The sequence below is a fragment of the Balaenoptera physalus genome, assembly GCF_965194825.1.
Source record: "Balaenoptera physalus genome assembly, contig: HAP1_SCAFFOLD_690, whole genome shotgun sequence".
In the NCBI taxonomy this organism is placed as follows: Eukaryota; Metazoa; Chordata; class Mammalia; order Artiodactyla; family Balaenopteridae; genus Balaenoptera; species Balaenoptera physalus.
The window spans coordinates 196732-216039 of NW_028126069.1; the positions used below are offsets into that span (position 1 = coordinate 196732).

At 37.9% G+C, this 19308-nt stretch overlaps 1 protein-coding gene across 1 annotated transcript; it reads left to right on the forward strand.

The window, feature by feature from the left end:
• Positions 1 to 415: 415 nt before the first annotated feature.
• On the forward strand, positions 416 to 19308 carry LOC309653621 (centrosomal protein of 78 kDa-like; the record flags this gene model as incomplete). Its single annotated transcript, XM_082478498.1, has 7 exons — positions 416 to 532; positions 3279 to 3414; positions 4606 to 4650; positions 6075 to 6205; positions 16722 to 16836; positions 17659 to 17830; positions 18745 to 19308. The coding sequence occupies exons 3-7, from the start codon at positions 4631 to 4633 to the stop codon at positions 19306 to 19308; spliced, it is 1002 nt and encodes a 333-aa protein (XP_082334624.1). The 5' UTR covers positions 416 to 532; positions 3279 to 3414; positions 4606 to 4630.

Below are 19308 nucleotides of genomic sequence, written 5' to 3' on the forward strand. Positions count from 1 at the left end.
CTGGATCATCTTCACTATCATTATTCTGAATTCTTCTTCTGGAAGGTTGCCTATCTCCACTTCATTTAGTTGTTTTTCTGGGGTTTTATCTTGTTCCTTCATCTGGTATATAGCCCTCTGCCTTTTCATCTTGTCTGTCTTTCTGTGAATGTGGTTTTTGTTCCACAGGCTGCAGGATTATAGTTTTTCTTGCTTCTGCTCTCTGCCCTCTGGTGGTTGAGGCTATCTAAGAGGCTTGATGGGAGGCTCTGATGGTGGGTAGAGCTGACTGTTGCTGTGGTGGTCAGAGCTCAGTAAAACTTTAATCCACTTGACTGTTGATGGGTGGGGCTGGGTTCCCTCGCTGTTGGTTGTCTTGCCTGAGGCAACCCAACACTGGAGCCTACCTGGGCTCTTTGGTGGTGCTAATAACAGACTCTGGGAGGGCTCACGCCAAGGAGTACTTCCCAGAACTTCGGCTGCCAGCGTCACCATCCCCACGGTGAAACAGAGCCACCCCCTGCCTCTGCAGGAGACCCTCCAACACTAGCAGGTAGGTCTCGTCCAGTCTCCCCCGGGGTCACCGTTCCTTCCCCTGGGTCCCGATACACACACTATTTTGTGTGCGCCCTCCAAGAGTGGGGTCTCTGTTTCCCCCAGGCCCGTCGAAGTCCCGCAATCTATTCCCACTAGGCTTCAAATTCTGATTCTCTATGAATTCCTCCTCCCGTTGCCGGACCCCCAGTTTGGGAAGCCCGACGTTGGGTTCAGAACCTTCACTCCAGTGGGTGGACTTCTGTGGTATAAGTGTTCGCCAGTCTGTGAGTCACCCACCCACCAGTTATGGGATTTGATTTTACTCTGATTGCGCCCCCCCCTACCGTCTCATTGTGGCTTCTCCTTTGTCTTTGGATGCGGGGTATCCTTTTTGGTGTGTTCCAGTGTCTTCCTGTCAAATACCGTCCAGCAGCTAGTTGTGATTCCGGTGTTCTCGCAGAGGAGTGAGAGCACATCCTTCTACTCCGCCATCTTGGTTCCTCCCATTGTTTACATTTTTATTTTCTCTTCCTGATGTCTATAAACATAATTCCACATAGATTCAATATAATTTGCCATTCTTATCTTTTCATACTAAATTTCAATTTTATGATTCACAGTTATACTTTTTTTTTTTCTTTCATAGTTATACTTTTTAACATTGGATTCAGAAGGTTTCATTGAGTTGGTCCATTTTTTAAAATGGTGAAAAATTGGAAATAACCTAAAATAAACTATTGTAAACATCTTCATAAATACAACTTTTCTTTTTCTACTTAAAGATGTATGTTTTTGATTCTCCATTAATCAACTTGCTTGGACAATAGTGTATTAAATAGAAGTTGTTAAGAGTGTTTATGAAGTCAAAAAAAAAGCTTATGAATTATCTGCCAATTGTTATTTCAAGACAGTGGTATTTTAATAATCAAATAGTACATACAAAGAAGTTAAGATTTGTGGTTTCACACTAATTACATATTGTTATTAAAAATTTATATGATATGTAAAGCATTCTTAAAATAGCTAAGTTGCCTTTTGCTATAATATTAGAAATGGAAACATATATAAATAAAACATGTATATGTGAAACATATTAGGAATTCTGTAATATTAGTACTTGGTGGTATATAATACAGCATCATGGAATGAGAATACAATTAAAAATTTTTTTTTATTTAGCTTGATTAAACAAAGTGGAAATGTAACTGAAGTATACAAGCTCATTGAGGTATTTTAAGAGTAATTTTATTTCTTGGTCTATTTTTTGTATTTGCCTCAGTTATTTGGAGACATAGAGGTAAGCCAAATCAATAGCTGGGTATATACTTAGAGCCAGGTGAGTATAGGGGTAAGATAATGGTGTGAATTGTGTCACATTTATATTGTAGTTATGTATGCCTAAAAAAGACGGGAACTTTTATTAGAAATTTTTTTTTATCTCCTAACACAAAAAGTATAATTAAAAAAATTTTTAATACAAATGTATTTGCATTAGTTTCTGAAAGTAAAGGAAGGGTATACACATACAAACCACATGCATACAGACATCTTTTTTGGAGGGTAATTAAGTTTAAAAACAAAATAAAATAGCACAAAAAGAACTGAGCTCCTATATATTTTTAAGAGGCATGTTAAATCACACAGAATCATGTGGTGATTATCAATAAGCTACACTCTATGAAATATTTATCCTATATTACCACATACACTCTATTTTACACTCCATCCTAATGCCGCTAAAATGTAGAAAGCAGCAGCATAGCACAGGGAGATCAGCTCGGTGCTTTGCAATGACCTAGAGGGGTGGGATAGGGAGGGTGGGAGGGAGGCTCAAGAGGGAGGGTATATGGGGACATGTGTATGCATATGGCTGATTTGCTTTGTTGTGCAACAGAAACTAACACAGAATTGTGAAGCAATTATACTCCAATAAAGATCTATTAAAATAAATAAATAAAATAACATGAAATAGTAGATTTGAAGGATAAAAATAACCATTTTAACCTATGATGTTTGTTTTCAGTAAATTCAAATTAAATATTTAAATGTGAATTTTAATATATGGCTTGTTCTAAATAAAATATTAACACGTAGGTCTAGTTTTTGCAACCAAATATTTCATATAAAGATACTTGCCTCTTTACTACTGAAATATAGGATAAGTCTCCACATTTCACTCTTTTATCCAGTGGGTTTCATTTGTTTTTTTGTGTGTTTTCTATATGAAATCAAAGGAGCAGTGAAGGCTGACAGGCTTATAGGAGAGTAACATTGACTCACCTACCACCCAGCAACTTGCAGTCTTATAACTTTTACTGTTTTTACATAGAAAAATTCATCTTAAATTGAAATTTTGGTCCAATTCTGAAGATTCTGTTTGGCAGAAGTCATGGGTGTACCTGTGTTTCGCTATCCTTGAGATTCAGAAATGCCAAAGGTGTTCTAAGATTCAATAAACTTGAGTGTTTCTGCATGATACATAAAATGGATCATACTTTGGGATTTTTAAAAATTTTATTTTTCCATTTCTGCACATCTCAATACTTTTGTTTTAGTTAAAATAACTTGTTAGTGTAGAGAACTTATATTTTTAAAAAATGCTGGCTTATGTAAAACCTTTTTACAAAACGATCCTTTTTTTAATGGCCTTGGCATCATTGTCCAGTGCCTGTTTGATTCCTTTCAAACTGTACACTTTTGAGAGTTGCTCTGTAGACCTTTGGTGCATCTTGATTCCTTCTTTCGTGCTTTGTCAAACATAGGATTGGCCACAAAGAAACCTGTAAGTAATGGAAGGAAACACTCTGCTGGTAAAGAATGTTATGGTCCTGAACCTCTACCACCTGGTGTGTCTGGTTTCCTGCCGTGGCGTACTGCAGAACGTGCAAAAAGCAACAGGTAATGTGTTTGCATTCCCTGTCTTTTTCAGTCGTTCAGAATTCTTTATTTTGGAACTTCCATTACGTGGGCGGTCTCTGGTGCTTTCTATAGAGGAAAGAAGATAACTCACACATGGCTTCTGCCTAATGAGCCGTCTAAGGAAGAAAAACAGAAAGTAATTGGGAGTTTCAAGTTGTTTCTCAAGTGTCACAACAGAGGTAACCCCGTGGGAGTCATGAGGAGACTAAAATTATCTCCAATTGTGCAGGTGAGAAAAGTTTCACTAAAGGCAGGTGTAGTTGAGCCAAGCCCTACAGCACAGAAGTAGGAATTTGGATATGTACGAATGGGAAAAAAGACATTTTAGGCATGGGAAGCAGTTTAATGCAGAATGGATGAGAAATCTGCATTAGACCTATTCTAAATCAACTGGCTTATTAACTCAGTAAATCAGATTTAGTGAGTCAAACTAGCTTTAGCTGATTACTTATCCAGGGGATAGCTGTTCATAGTAATTTTTGTCATAGAACAGTAAATAAAATTGTTGAATTATAGCTTTAGGCTTGCTAAGTGAAATAGATTGCTCTAGATGATTTTCAAGTGACTTACTTGGTAGTATTCACGAAATTGGGGGTTAACAATTGCTTAAGAAAACAAAGAGAACTGATTTTAAATAGTACTTGAAGGAGTTACTGTGTAAAGTATCTGTTCAGTAGCTCATGTTAAATGGCTGTTTATAATCCTTATTGGACAACCAACTAATTTTTTGCAAATGGTAATGTGAATTGCTGTTGCATAAACTATAGTGTTGAATCCCCAGTCTTTGCACTTGAGTTTAACAACTCTATGGTTTCCTATCTTCTTGGTGAGACACTTAATCTCAGGTCCATCCTCGTCACACAGAGTGGTAAATTAGAGAACGATTAATATCACCATTTAAAGAAGTGAGACTGAAATCTCAACCATCCTGAACATAGGAGCTGAAGGGGCCTCTCAGCAGTTCAGAGAGTTATCACCAAGCCAGTCGGCTGAATTCTGTTCAGTTTTCTCCGTAGCAGAGCCCTCCAGGTCCTTCTTTTGAGCTTATTTATTTTTATACACAATTCTGTATGGATACTGTACATAATACTAAATAGTTGTATTAACTGGATTTAACTGGTGATGTATTTACATCAAGATCTAACTTCGTTTTGTTGATATCTTTTTAAGGGCTTTCCATTCATCAAAGCTCGTGATGTATGTAATCAGGTGCAGGTATGTAGCTATCATATTTATGATATGTAGGGGTTGAATTGGGAAAGGTGGGTGGTCATTCTTCTTGCTTTTTAAACTGACAGAGCCTTACAAGAAGTATTTCCCTCTCTGAAATAAATCCATGTAAAACTTGTCTGGTCGCTCTCCCAATGCAACCATGTAATTGTGTGGATTTCGCACACAGCTGGCAGCCTTGTGGTTATGTCTGTGAAAAAGGAAGCCTGTTCTCCAGTCTGCAAATCAGCTGTTACCCAGTGAAATGAACTTGACTGCCATTTCTGACCCCTCACATGGAGCTGTCATACTCAAGAATGTTCATATGTTTTCAAGAAATGTTGTTTGCAGGCCGTATGTACAAATTCCTGATCTGAAAGCCAATATAAAGCAACATCTCCCAAACTTCTGCTCTCTCACCAAGGCCACACACATTCCCTCGCTTATGGCCTCATGGCAAGCTAATACTGTCAGTATCAGATTCTCCTTCCCAGTGGTCTTGGGAGACCGCATAGTTGCTCTATGAAAGGCACCACTGCTGAGATTGAGAGAAGAGCACCTTGGGTGTCAGTCCTGCCCTTGCATGCCCAGAGGGAGGGGTGTGCACCTCGTTCTCCTGTTGGGAGTTTCCTATGCTGCAGGTTTGCTGCTTGTTGTGAAAATGATGTCCTAGTGACTTGTCTTCTGCGTGGTTATATAATCCCAGCACACTTCTGTATGATCTGTAGACTTTTATGGGGTTGTGGCCAGGTCAGTTTTTAAATGTTTGTAAATGCCCTATGGAACAACATTGCAGTGGCAGTGAAGCTTGACAGGAGAATTGTATTACTGTTACCCTAGTTTTGGCTTAAGGGTGATGAGAAGATGAAATTTTTGATGGGTCAGTTTTAGTTGTGTATGTGTATGTGATTTATTTTTTAAAATTCTAACGTCTGTTCTTCACAGCTTAGATATGTTGACTTTCTGATTATTCATCAGTCCCTTTACTGATGTATTTTCCTCCGAAAAACTACATTTTCTTCCAGACTGTTTTCGTCTGATGGTAAAGAATAAATTTTTCATTTGCAGTATAAAGTTGATCTGAGAAAAAATGTTTATCTTGGCTCTTCACTTGGCTTCTGTGAAAGAAACTTAATAAAATAATATGGGCAATTCCCATTACTAATCCTAACCATGTACAACAGAGGTCTGTACAGTAACATAGCAAAAATAAGTTACTGTACTTTTACTTAGTCATTGCCTGTTTTAGACTAAGGAGCAGTGAGAGACATTTATAAATAATGATACCTCAGATCACTTTTGTTAAATGTCCTCTAATATGTGGATATTTGGTATCTGGCTTGTGTTATCTTTTATACAATCTTGTCTTCTTTCTTTGCACTTCAGTTTAACAACTCTGTGGTTTCCTATCTTCTTCTTGTGACAGTCAGGTCCATCAGAATTTCCTGTGACTGTGACAGTAGAGAGTCCTTCCTCCTCAGAAATCGAAGAGGTCGAAGATTCCTCAGAAAGTGTTCAGGAAGAGCCAGAGAAAATCAGTTTGAAACAAGAAGCACTGCAGGTACGAAGTTATCACTTTAAAGCTATAGAGAAGATTATTTTTCAAATGGAAGCCTGATTGCAACACTGCACAGCTTGAGTGAGGGTTTTGTTTTCTCCTCCCATCTGCATTGTATCCCCTTGAATGGTTCCTTAAGCTTAGACCAAGGTGAATGGTGGACATTTGAACTCTAAGAAATAAAAATCAAAACATGTCGTTAGTAATATAGTTTCCTTTCCTTAGAACCTTAGGATATTCGATTTAGGGAGAACCTTAGTGATCATAAGATAAAGAAATTGAGTTCTGAATGAATATAGTCAGCTGATTCAGTGCTCTTGTTTTACAAATGAGAAAATTGACAGTTCTAGTTGAACTCTCTTTTTATAAGAGGAAAATATGGCCTCATTTTAAATAAAAGTAAAGTTGAAAAAAGTTTTGATGTTAATATTCTCCTTTCCTAAAATAAAAAACCTCAAGAAGCTACATTATATTCCCTCATAAACCTGACATCTAATGTGATTCCATACTTTTGTTTGTATGGACAGAAAAGAAAAACTGATTTTCATAAGAAACTTTTGCACCTCAAAAATAATATATTTGTTTTATTTCAACTTTAATGCAGAGCTGAACATTTCTAGTAAATAAGGGAATACCATTTGGGGGAACCTTGTCTTTGTGCTACAAAGTCCATGTTTAATTTTTAAAAATTATTTAATATGATTCTCTTTTCGTATGAAACATGAAACTTGACAGGTTTCAGAACTAATTATCCCATTATTGTAGGACTATGGTAATTACTCTTTGATTTTCAAAAGAGAATGTTAGATTTTTATGTTTTTAATTAAAATTAATGATAATATAGAGAAATTTTAAGAAAACTTAGAAAATTATGAAATGTTACAGTGGGAGAAATCTATAGTTCATGTAGAGTTACCCCCTTTCGTTTTATAAATGAGCACCTACAATTTGTAGCACATAAGTGATTTCTTAGTAAATTGCAGAGTACGACAAGACCCTAGAGCATCTAACCCGCATTCCTTGTCATTTTAGATGTGTTGTATTCATTTCCTTCATGAGTAGAACAGGAGATTGTATTTCTAAAAGCAGTGATAGACTGGGGAAGACCAAGAACTTTAAACACGGGGACCACAGAATAGCAGATTCAGAATGCACTGAGAACCATTGCAGCTCTTCTCCGTTTTGACAAGACACTACAAGGATGGTATCAAAGTGTTTAAGTACATAAGCCAACAACAGTCAAGAGATTTCAACATAGTTTTGAAAGAGAGAAGACACATGGAAGAGTGCGAAACTGAAGCAGTAGAACAGAGGAAAAGCATCACCTAGAATATGCACAGGTACCACCAGCAACTGAGGAGGATTCTGACCCCACCTGCAGAAGTAGCTTCATGCTTTGATGCGCATGTAGGAGAGAGGGTGGAGTTAGTTAAAAGTGTGACTGAAATAGGGGAGCTCATTGAAGGGTTGTGTTTGGAGCAGTGGACTCCCAGCCCCGCCCTCACGCTCCTGAAGTGAGATGATTTTAAGTTTGAAAACAGTGAAACTGGGGAGAACTAGGGCAGCTAGTGTGAGTTTTTACACCCTAGAAAAGAGTGTTTGGGGGGGATCCTATTACAGTCACTCCCCACTTCTTCCTGCATAAGAAGCCAATCAATCGTTGACTTCAGGGAGCTTTCTGTGCTCATTCTTAAATAGAAAATAACTGTCATTTGCCTGATAGTTGAGTAAAGCTTACAACATGAGAGAGGGGGGAAAAGAGTGAAAACATATCCTGGTAGGACTGGGGACAATTTAGGGAACAAAATAATTTAAGCAAAAACCCTAATTAGTATCCTGAGAGAGGTTTAAAAAGAGCTAGCAACTATAAAATAAGACTAGGGTGTTAATTAAAAAGAGAATGGTCAGAAAGCAAGAGAGGTGTCTTGGATATGAAAATATGGTTGCTGAAATATATTCAGTAGGAATTTTAAAAATTTCTCAGTATATAAAAAAGAACGACACAATGGAAAATGTGATAGCCATATGTTAGAGAGGCTGCATCTGGGAGATCCAACATGTTACCATTAGAAACGGCAGACCCAGACAAAAAATGGAGGGAAGCTGTCAAAGGGCAACAAAATTCCCCACAGCTGAAAGTAGACATCAGGCCTCAGATTGAAAATCGTTACTCAAGTTTTGAGCAAGATGAACAAGAATAGACTCATACCTAGGCACCCTTCATTGTGAAACTTTAAAATACTGAAAAAATAAATTAAAATAGAATAAAATACTGAGAGGATACATCCATTCCAGAGAGAAAAATACTGGTCACCTAAAAAAAAAAAAGTTAAAATCTGACTTTATCATACTTGTCATCAGCACCATGGATGCTGGAAGGCATGAGAAAGATACCTCCAAATTTTTCCAGCACATAATTTTCACCCTAGGGTTTTGTATCCAGCCAAACTATCAGTCATAAGTGGAGGCTGAATGAGATATTTTGTACACAAAGAAATTTGAAAAATTTACCTCCTGTGCTACACCTTAAGCTATTTATAGAAATAATCCAGCAAAATGAGGCAATAAACCAAGAAGGAAGGTAATAGGGGATTCAGTGCAGAGAGCAGCTAGTCTAGATTGGAGAGGCTTCCATTGATTGTGTGATTGAGAGCTTAGAAACACCTTGAGGCATATTGTACTTACTAGGTATTAGGCACTGTTGGAAGGGAGGAGGGAGAGGAAGAGGAGAAGGAACTTGAACTCCAGAGAAAAGGCTATACTGACATAAACATGAAGCAAACTAAACTATGGTTGATTTTTAACCTACTATTGGTGAGGAAGAGAAGAATCCACTTAAACTTGACACTATAGATGTCCCCGTTTTCAGTGACACACAGGAGTAATGACCACCTATCTAATTTGTTGTCCAAACCAGAACTTGTCCAAACTCCTTACACTTCAATAGTGTAAGGAGGCGCTCTAATGCTGTAACATCAGGACAACAGGTATAAACTGGAACAGCCCACGGCGGCTTGGGGTATGTGGTCACCCTGCACAAGGGCAGTGACACTGACACAGTATGGAACGAGGTGTAGTCTATACACAGAGACACAGTACATCTGCAGTGGGCAATATTAATTTAATTGTAATAATGGCAATACTGTCTTGGTTGGCAGCTTTTATTGTCAACTTGCATGTAATAACAAATAACTAACCTAAACTATACTTAGTATGTATTAGTATTAACTTGGTATGTACTGAAATGTATTGTGTAGTAGTATGTACTTAGTATATATTAGGCTCTAAGTGTTTTTGCATATATTAACTCATTTAATCCTCTGAATAGCCTTATGAGGTTGGTGCTAATATCATTCCCACTTTTGAGAGAAGGATGCTAAGACAGGGAAGGAACTTGCCCAGGCTGTACCGAATTTAGGGTTGGATCGAGGCTTTGAGTTTAGGCTCTCTGCCTGTTCTCTTAAACCTTACTCCCTACTGACTCTCAAATAACAGAAGATTTAACTGCACATAGAACAGAATATAAATTTCAACTTTGACAACGTAAAAGCTAGGTTTGGAAGGTAGACAGGAGGTAGAAAAAAGGGAAGATGGTATGAATGTCCTCATTTTACAAAGCGTGACGATGAGAGAGTTTATAGTGGATCAACAATGTAGGTTTTTAAGTATATCACTACAAGTCAAAGAGATCATGAGCAGTGGAATAACTAATGATGACATAACTTTACTGAGCAGTGTGGACATAGGAAAGAGTGTAAAGGAACTAAACCCTTACTTAGTAAATCAGAAAGTGAACAGATAATGCCTCAAATTTAGTCAGAAAATAGTCATGTAAGAGTATTACTTGGAAATGGAGAAGAATTCAAAATAACAACAGTTGGACCTCCCTGGTGGCGCAGTGGTTAAGAATCTGCCTGCCAAGGCAGGGGACACAGGTTCGAGCCCTGGTCCAGGAAGATCCCACATGCCACGGAGCGATGAAGCCCGTGCGCCACAACTACGCAGCCTGCGCTCTAGAGCCTGCGAGCCACAACTACTGAGCCCACGTGCCGCAACTACTGAAGCCCTCGTGCCTAGATCCTGTGCTCCACGACAAGAGAAGCCACTGCAATGAAGTGTAGCCCCCGCTCACCGCAACTAGAGAAAGCCTACACGCAGCAACGAAGACCCAACACAGCCAAAAATAAATAAATAATAGTTAAAAAAAATAAGAATAAAAAATAACAATAGTTGACGTCAACCTCATAAAAAAGGAAATCCAAACAGCCAGTAAACACAGAAAAGTATACGACTTCATTAAGTAATAAGAGAAAAGTGAGTCAAAACCAATGAAACTACATGCCAATCAGATTGACAAATACATAAATAAAGTCTGGTAGTATCAGGTATTGTAGACCTGGAGTACTATGGGAATCTTCTACCCTGCTTATACTGGAGTATAAATCGACACAACTACTTTGGAAAGCATTTAGCACTCTCCATCAACTGAAGGTATATAAATAGCCTGTGACCCAGCAGCCCTCACCCCCGCCCTGTGTAAATGCACCAGAATAACCGGTACAGCAGGATTCCTGTCCATGATTTGCATTAGCACAAACTGAAAACAACCCAAATGTCCATCAAGAGTCAAAAATTAAATAAATTATGTGTATTCATACAGTGGGAAAACTATCAAGCAATAAAACTGAATGAACTAGAGCTACAGGCTGCAATGTGGATGAATCTTTTAAACCAATGTTGAGTGAAAGAAATAAGATAGAAAAGACTTCATATACTATGATCCTCTACATAAAGTTAGATGTTGACAAAACTAAACTCTTTTGTTAGGGATGCATGCAGGTTAAAGGAAATGATTTTCAGAAATGAGGATGGTGTTTAACCGGGAAGAGGGAAGGAGCTTGTGATGAGAAAACGATATGGGGGGTTTTTGAGATGCTGACAAGTATCAATACTTTCAGATTCGAGTAGTGGTTATGTAAGTATTCTCTTTTGATTTGTCACATGGACAGTTTTGTCCTGTGCACTTCTCAGTACACATATCGTATTTTACAATTAAAAACCTGTGTACAGAATCGGTCGCTTCTTGAGTGCTGGACGTGGGAGTGGGATGAGACTATTTTACAATTAAAAACCTGTGTACAGAATCGGTCGCTTCTTGAGTGCTGGATGTGGGAGTGGGATGAGACTATTTCATTTTAAGCCCTTCACTACTGCTTGCATTCACATGTTCATTCATTCAGCATTAATTGAACATATGCTGTGTACCAAGCACTCTTCTAATTTTATATGTGTTTTAACTCATGTAATCCTCACAAGAGCTCTGTGATATGGGAGCTTATCTCCATTTTATAGATGAGGAAGTTGAGGCCTAGAGTTATAGAACTTGTCCAAGGTTATATAGCTAATGGGTAGTGCCAGGCCCATTTGCCTCAGAGAATCTGAATTTTTACAATATAATATAAAAGAGAAATGTAATTACTAATTATAAGCCAAAAAATTGCACATTAAAGAAGACGACAAGTTTTCATCTATCCAGTTAGAGAAAAACACACAGTCTGTCTTTCACACACGTACATCTTGTATTGGTAGGGATTTTCCTTATTAAGCAATTATTTATTGACCGTCTACGTTGTGCTAGGCACAGGTGCTGGGGATAAACACTTAATAAAATACACCCCCTATCTTCAAATAACTTGCACTCTAGGTGAGGAAGTAAGCCAACAGTTATAGTAGAGGTTATATACCAAGTGATACATCGCTGATGGCAGTATAAAATCTCAGAAATCTTTTGGAAAGCGGTTTGGAGATAGGTACCTCAGAGCCTTAAAAATATTCATTTGCTTTGATCTCAAACTCATTTTTGTGCATTTATTGTAAGAATGTTATTCTCAATATGGAAAAAAGCCTTCATGCATAAAAACGGTTATTTTGTCTTATAATATTGAAAAGTTAGAAGGAATTTAAATGTGTAAAATGGTTAACCAGTAAACCCACTCAGTGCAATATTTTGTAGCCCACAAAAAAAAAATCAAGGTTATGAATCCCCTGATTATATGAGAAATGATTGATTTCAATGTTAAGTGGAGAAAAGTTGAACATAAAATTTGATATCCAATATGATGGGAGCTTTGTCACAGATAAATCACCCTAGCCAGTGTACAGAAGGGATGAAGGAGAGCAGATGACAGGAAGGAAAATTATTCCAAAGCCTTATCATTAGTCTTACTTAAGTAATAGAATATCAAGCAATTTTACTTTCTAACTTTTTTGGTTCCATATTTCCACGTAAGGGACATGAATTATTAATACTTTGTAGGAGAGGGGTACACTTTTTCACAAAAATTTCACACTGTGTTCTAATTCCCTCCATTAGAGGGAGAAACTATTTCATGTAATTGCACTTTGATGTGCTATTTAGAACCAGTCAGGAATTTTAGTCTACTTTCCTCTGACTGTGGTGAGGGATTTTTGTTTGTTTGCTTATTTGTTTAGAATTTCTTTGAAATCAGTTTTAGAAGATTGATTAAACCATTATATTAAAAGTAGAGGAATTTTGCAATTTTTTTCCCTTTTTCCCCATTGAAAACTTGACTGGCTTTAGTAATGAAACATTAAAGAATTTGAAGTTCTTAGATTCTCAATTTTTTAAACATGTTCTGAATATAAAAATATATGTTCATTGAGCAAATCTTTGAAAACAGTGAACAACTTATTGAGGGAAATAAAAGCCACTTCTGCATGTACACACACCTAATCTGCTCTTTTGTCTTAAAAAAGTTTCAAAAATATTTTGCCATGTCACTAAATACTCTTCTACATCAGAGAATTTGATTAAGCTTATGCATCATCTCCCAGGAGAAACGCACAGATATATTTTGAATGTAGAACTCCTGAAGCCCGTTCATAAACTCTGGTTGAGACCTCTTGTCATTCTTTTCTTAGTGGCTTCACAGCGCATTCCTTCATACGGTGAGCTGTTTTTATTGAAACCAATCCCAATTTGGAGGCTCTTAGCTTTCTTCTAGGGCTTGGTTATAAATAAACAATCTTATGATATCGTGTTGGTAGATAAATCTTTGCCCACATCTTTGATTTCCTTAGGGTAAACTCCTGATGTAGGATTGTTGTTAGGTACCAAAAGCTACTCTCCAGAAAGTGATGCCAGTTCCTCTCCCAATGACGGCATATAATAGAGTTCCTCATTCTTTAAGTGATTGTTCAAAGCAGTTAAAATGTATAAATATACCTTACTGTTTTCATAAGTATAGGTATTCTGATTGTTTATCGCTGCATAAGAAACCACCCCGAAACAGTGGCCCAAAACAATGACAATCATTTATTTTGTCCACGAACCTGGAGGTTGAGTTGAATATTAATTCTTCTACTACACTCTCACTGACTGAAAACAATACCTATTTGACTAGCTCACAGTTCTGCAGGTCAGAAGTCCAGGCACAGCGTGACTGGGTTTCCTGCTCAGATACACATGGGAACATGTGGGTTCCCTCCTGAGAGTGTTAAAGCACGTGAAATTTAAGTGTAAACATTGAGCCCCAAACGTTGGATGTTCACCATAGTTTGTGTGGGTCACGGAGCTGAAATCAAGATGTCAGTCTGGCTGTGTTAGCATCCAGAGGCTCTGGGAAAGAATGCCTCCAAGCTTCTTCGGCTTGTTGGCATAATTCAGATTCTGCAGTTGCAGGACAGAGGTCCCCATTTCCTTGCTGGCTGTCAGTCGGGGGACGGTCTCAGCTCCTAGAGGCCTCTCGCTTGCCTTCCCTGCCGCAGCATTGGACTTCTTCAGAGCCAGCAATGGAGAATCTCCCTCTTGTCCCTTTTGTACTTCAATTCAGGAAGAGTTCAAGTCCTTTTCGTGGGGTGCCTGAGTAGGTCACATCCACCTAGAATAATCTCCCTATCTTAAAAAATCAACTGATTTTGAATCTTAATTCCGTCTGCAAAATCCCTTCACTACAGCACCCAGATTTAGGGTTTGATTGTTTAAGTGGAAGGTTTGTGTACTTCAGTAAGTAGGAGTCTTAGGGGCTCTGTTAGAATTCTGCCTATTGCAAGCAGTGTCCCCACTTCAAGGACCGAAGTGTCTTAGTTCCTAAAACTCCTAAGAGAGTTTATCAGTGTTCATTTTATTTGATTGGCTTTGGTGCATGGGAAGACTACCACCTCCGTGAACAGGAATGGCACCCAGCTTCCTGAGTCCACAGTGTGGCTCTGTTACTTAGTGGTGTCACCTTGGCTGTGCTGCTCTACTTTACTTCTCTGCCTCTGTTTCCCTCATCTGTAAAATAACATGGAGTTAGTGATTGTTCTTTCCTCGTAGGGTTTTTTTTTTTTTGTAATAATTAATTTTATTTATTTATTTTTGGCTGCGCTGGGTGTTTGATACTGCTCACGGGCTTTCTCTAGTTGCGTCGAGCGGGGGCTACTCTTCCTGGTGGTGTGTGGGCTTCTCATTGCGGTGATTTCTCTTGTTGCGGAGCACGGGCTCTAGGCGCGCAGGCTTCAGTAGTTGTGACACAGGAGCTCTAGAGTGTAGGCTCAGTAGTCGTGGCGCACGGACTTAGTTGCTCCGCGGCACGTGGGATCTTCCCGGACTAGGGCTCGAGCCCGTGTCCCCTGCACTGGCAGGCGGATTCTTAACCACTGCACCACCAGGGAAGCCCCCTCAGGGTTTTGATGATTAGATTATTTAATGCCCAGGGAACTCCAGGAACAGTGCTTGACTGTAACTTGCTTTAAAAGTGATTACTTTTTAAAAGAATGCTTTTGAATCTGCAATTATGCAATTCAGGTATATTAAGCATGTTCATTAATAGGACTTCCTACTATAAAGAGACCCACAAATAAAAATAGAAGTTTTCTTTCTTGGTCTTAACTATTTATTTATGACTTGCTATGTTATACGCATATGCCTTTTATGGTGGGCTGCCACAAATTTATGTTGGAAAAAGTGGAATTTAAATAAATCTTTACTATGCTAATTTGATAGATTTTGATAATTCGTTTCACTAGCATGGTATGATATTACCAGTAGCAGACTAAAACCTGAGTTCACTTCTGGCTCTGCCCCTAAATCCTGATGAGTCCTATAGCTGGAAAGGCTTTTGGATATTATACTACGAATTAGTTATAATATTTACTCTGTTTGTTTAGGAAAAACTGGAGGAGTGCCTAAAGCAGTTAAAGGAGGAGAGAGTAATAAGACTTAAGGCTGATAAATGAGTCAATGAGGCAAACAATTTCTAATACTTTTGAGAGTGTTTTCGTTTTATTTTGATTTGATTTTAAGCCATACACACATAGTTTGTAAACTTTAAAACTGTAATATGTTGCAAATTGGTTGTATCATATGGACTTTTGCATTTACTGGTATTTAGTGATCATATGATCTATATTCCAGAAAGCATGTTTTTAAAAATGTGAAAATCTCGTTTTGTGTGTGTGTGTGTGTGTGTGCTTTCATATGACACTAGCTTATTTTCTGTTCATGATTCTTTGATTCAAGAAAGCACTTTTTGTGCATATACTGTATATACAGTAGCATAAAAGACATGATGAGACTCTCCTGGCAATGAATTAGGAAAGTGAATCATTTAAATAAATTTAAGATATTGGAAAACTTGTACGAATGCAATGCAAGATGAAAATATATACTATAAGAATTACATTAGGTAATATGCATGAAAGCAGGGCATAATCTAAAAAGTTCCATCTAAATATACTTTATCATAGGTTGAACGTAGGGAGGAATTTTTCAAAGTGCATCCATTGGATTGGCGGACACTCATTCAATAAATGTGGAGCACCTGCTTATATAAGGCAAAAGGGGCCTCATGAACATAACAGCCTTTCTGAGAAATACTAGAGTTGAGCTTATAGGGGGTTTTAAGTGCATAGGTGATGAGCGGAAGGGGAAGAATGCACGGGAGTGAATATTTTCAAGAAGCCAAAGAAAATATTGGTGATCGTACATTTAATAAATTGGGTTGGGTACGATTTAGGACTTTTAAACGTAAGCATTAGATATTTTGCTCGCTAAAGTTAATTCTTAACATTCAGCAGAGTTGTAATATGTTTTGTTCAAATCAGACTCTATAATTCACTTTCTAATTTAAGGGAAACTTAAAGCAGGTAATTTTCTAATGTGGAATGAGGCTCCATTATGAATTGAACCAGTTAGAAATGTGATCTTTTGTGAAATATCATTAATAAAACGACAACTTTGGTTTATTGATATACCACCTAAGTGTTATATAGGAAACTTTGTTGGGTGCCTGGGGGTTTTGGTTATTGTGTGATATGGTCTCTGTCTTTACTGGTGGAGAGTTAGGTTAATTACAGATTAATTACATTTTGAGTGTTTTAGTTTTGTTCCTTGAAACTAGACAAGACTACTTTTGATGACAATGAGAAAAAAGCATGTCAGACATTTTCAGTCTTCTTTTATAGCTGGAACATGAAAATGCCCAGTTAAGAAATATAAAATTCTCTTTGTCTGAAGGCCTTCATGCCCACTCATTGACAAGCATGATCCTGGATGATGAAGGTGTTTTGGGCAGCACTGAGAATTCTTTTCAGAAGTTCCATGCTTTCTTGGATCTCCTTAAAGATGCTGGGTTAGTTCATTTCGCTTCATGGCGTTCTTCTCTTTGCAACTATAATGGTAGTTTGCTGAGGAACTGGAGCAATTTTCATCACTTACGTGGCCATATTTAGCCAAATTTAGTGTAATTATAGGTAATATAGTTGACGTTTTAAAATGAGGAATTAAATTTTTTGAGAAATGCAAATAGGGCAGCCTGCTTTGGTAGAGTGGGGAGCCCATTATAAAAGAGTAACCTGTAGACAGAGTAATTAGTAGGTATAGTTTTTTGTAAAGACTAAATTGAAGGCAGTTTTCATCGAAAATACTCGGGAATGGATAAGAATTTTCCTATCTTTCATTTATTTTGCTTGTTTGATAAGTTTGAATTAAAGTTATTTTTGTCTTAGACATAAAAATTATTATTAATCTTCAGGGAAGATATAGGCCAGTGGTTCTCAACCGGGAGCAATTTTGCTGAAAGAGGGAAGTAGAGATTGATAGTTGATGGAGTGGTGTTTTGTCAGTGAATGAACTGGTGTTGGGAAGGAAGGCACAAACACATTCTTGGAAACTGGAGAAAGGTGGTAAAGAAGTGTGGGAATGGAGGTGTGACAGACAGTGGACGAGGTGCGTGGTACTTGTTGAAGCTGCTAGTGAGACAGTGGGATGTCTCCTAGAGGATGAATCTGGAAAGGGCTAAGAATTTGGGGGAGAGAGAGGCTTGTAGTCTGGAGTAGGATGTTGGCTTTTAAGATTTTAGAAGTATTTCATGATTGTAGGTCTGGGGAAATCTAAACTGCTCTTATGTGATTATAATAACCTTTGTCTTTTCTCCTTTCCTCCTCTGGTCCAGGCTTGGGCAGCTGGCCACAATGGCTGCTATAGATCAGTCAGATTTTCATTTACTAGGTCGTCCCCAGATGAATTCTACTGTTAGCAGTCCACCTAAAGAAGAAAAGAAGGCACTTGAAGAAGAAAAATCAGAATCAAAGCAGAGTGCCCCAGTACAAACGCAAAATCTCCAAGTAAGTGGACAGGACAGCACTTAATGATTCTAAGAGTGATTAGCAAAAAGGAAATGACCAAGTCAGAGAGAAAATAATAATGGTCAGTCTCTAATAGTTCACATGCTTGGGAGCTAGAAGACTGTGGAGTCCTCTCCAAATCTGAGATTAGTAAATGTGGGCCCATTTCATGATACTGTATTGCTGTACATAAGAAAACTGGAAGTTCTTTAGAAAATTTATGAGTTAAAGCAAACTCTCCTTAATGAAGAAAGAAAACATTACAGAAAATATTCCAAATTTTAAATTGTATAAATGTCTATTCTATTCATATTTTATCTAGGTTTCTATTTGTATGCAGTCAGCTTATAATGAAGGAACACTAATGAAGGTACACGTACTGATAGAATTTTTAAAATAAGTAATCTTGACATAGCTAATACGTAAGATATTATAATGACTCACCTGGTCATGGGAATGGGAGGGGAAACCTGTCAGCTTTTCCTCTAGCCTTACTTGGAGCCCCCTTTGCCCACCACAGCCAGTCTCAGACTGGTCTTGGGAACTGACAGCTTGAGAACACAGTCTGGTCACAAACTATATACTGTTTACATGTGCCTGGAGGATAGAAAAGAAATTAATTTTCTTACAGAGTAGGGTTTCATTTTTAGTGAGGGAAAGGAAATGGGTAATAACTACCCCAATCACCAAAGTCTGAAAATGTAGCGGACATAGCCTTGGATATAGCTAGGTTAAGTTGAGAATCACTTGGCAAGATAGAATTAGAAAAAAACTGGCTCTGAAATCTTCTGAATAATCAATTACTATGTTAATAATAAGATCACAGAATAACATTGAAGTTTTGAACTCTACTTTTTAATGGTTGGCTTTGTTCATCACTGAATTTTTGTCTTGTCTTTTGTCTTTCCCTCCAGTTTCAGAAAATTACAGGTGATGCTGGGACTCCTTTGCCTCTCGACTCCTTCCATGTCCCAGTCTCTACTCAGCAGGCCTTAGAAACTTCCAAAGACAACCTGGGGGTCCCAGTCACAGAGCAGCGGCAGGAGCCTTTTGAAGATTTCATTGCTAGAACATGTTCTCCTTCAGCAGACGTCATTTCTGGAACTGGAAGTCAAAGGAAAGAAGAGGAATTATCTAGAAATAGCAAGTCTTCTTCAGAGAAAATGAGCAAAGCAGGTGAATATACCAAAAAATACTCTGCTAAGAAACAACCTGGGAAGGACCTGCATTCCTGCTCTGACTCACCTGTAAAGCAGAAAAGCAAAGGAATTGGGCAAAATAATTATTTGCTTAATGAACCAATTAGAAGTGAGTCTTTGAAAAAACACATTTTTGTTAAGAAAGAGAGTAGAATAGTGACTGTTTCATCAAAGACAACTAAAAGTAAACTCAATCTACTAGAACATTCTGAAAGTGATACTCGTGGATCTGATTGTGAATTTCAAGAAAGCATCCATACTCCATCACACCTAACATAG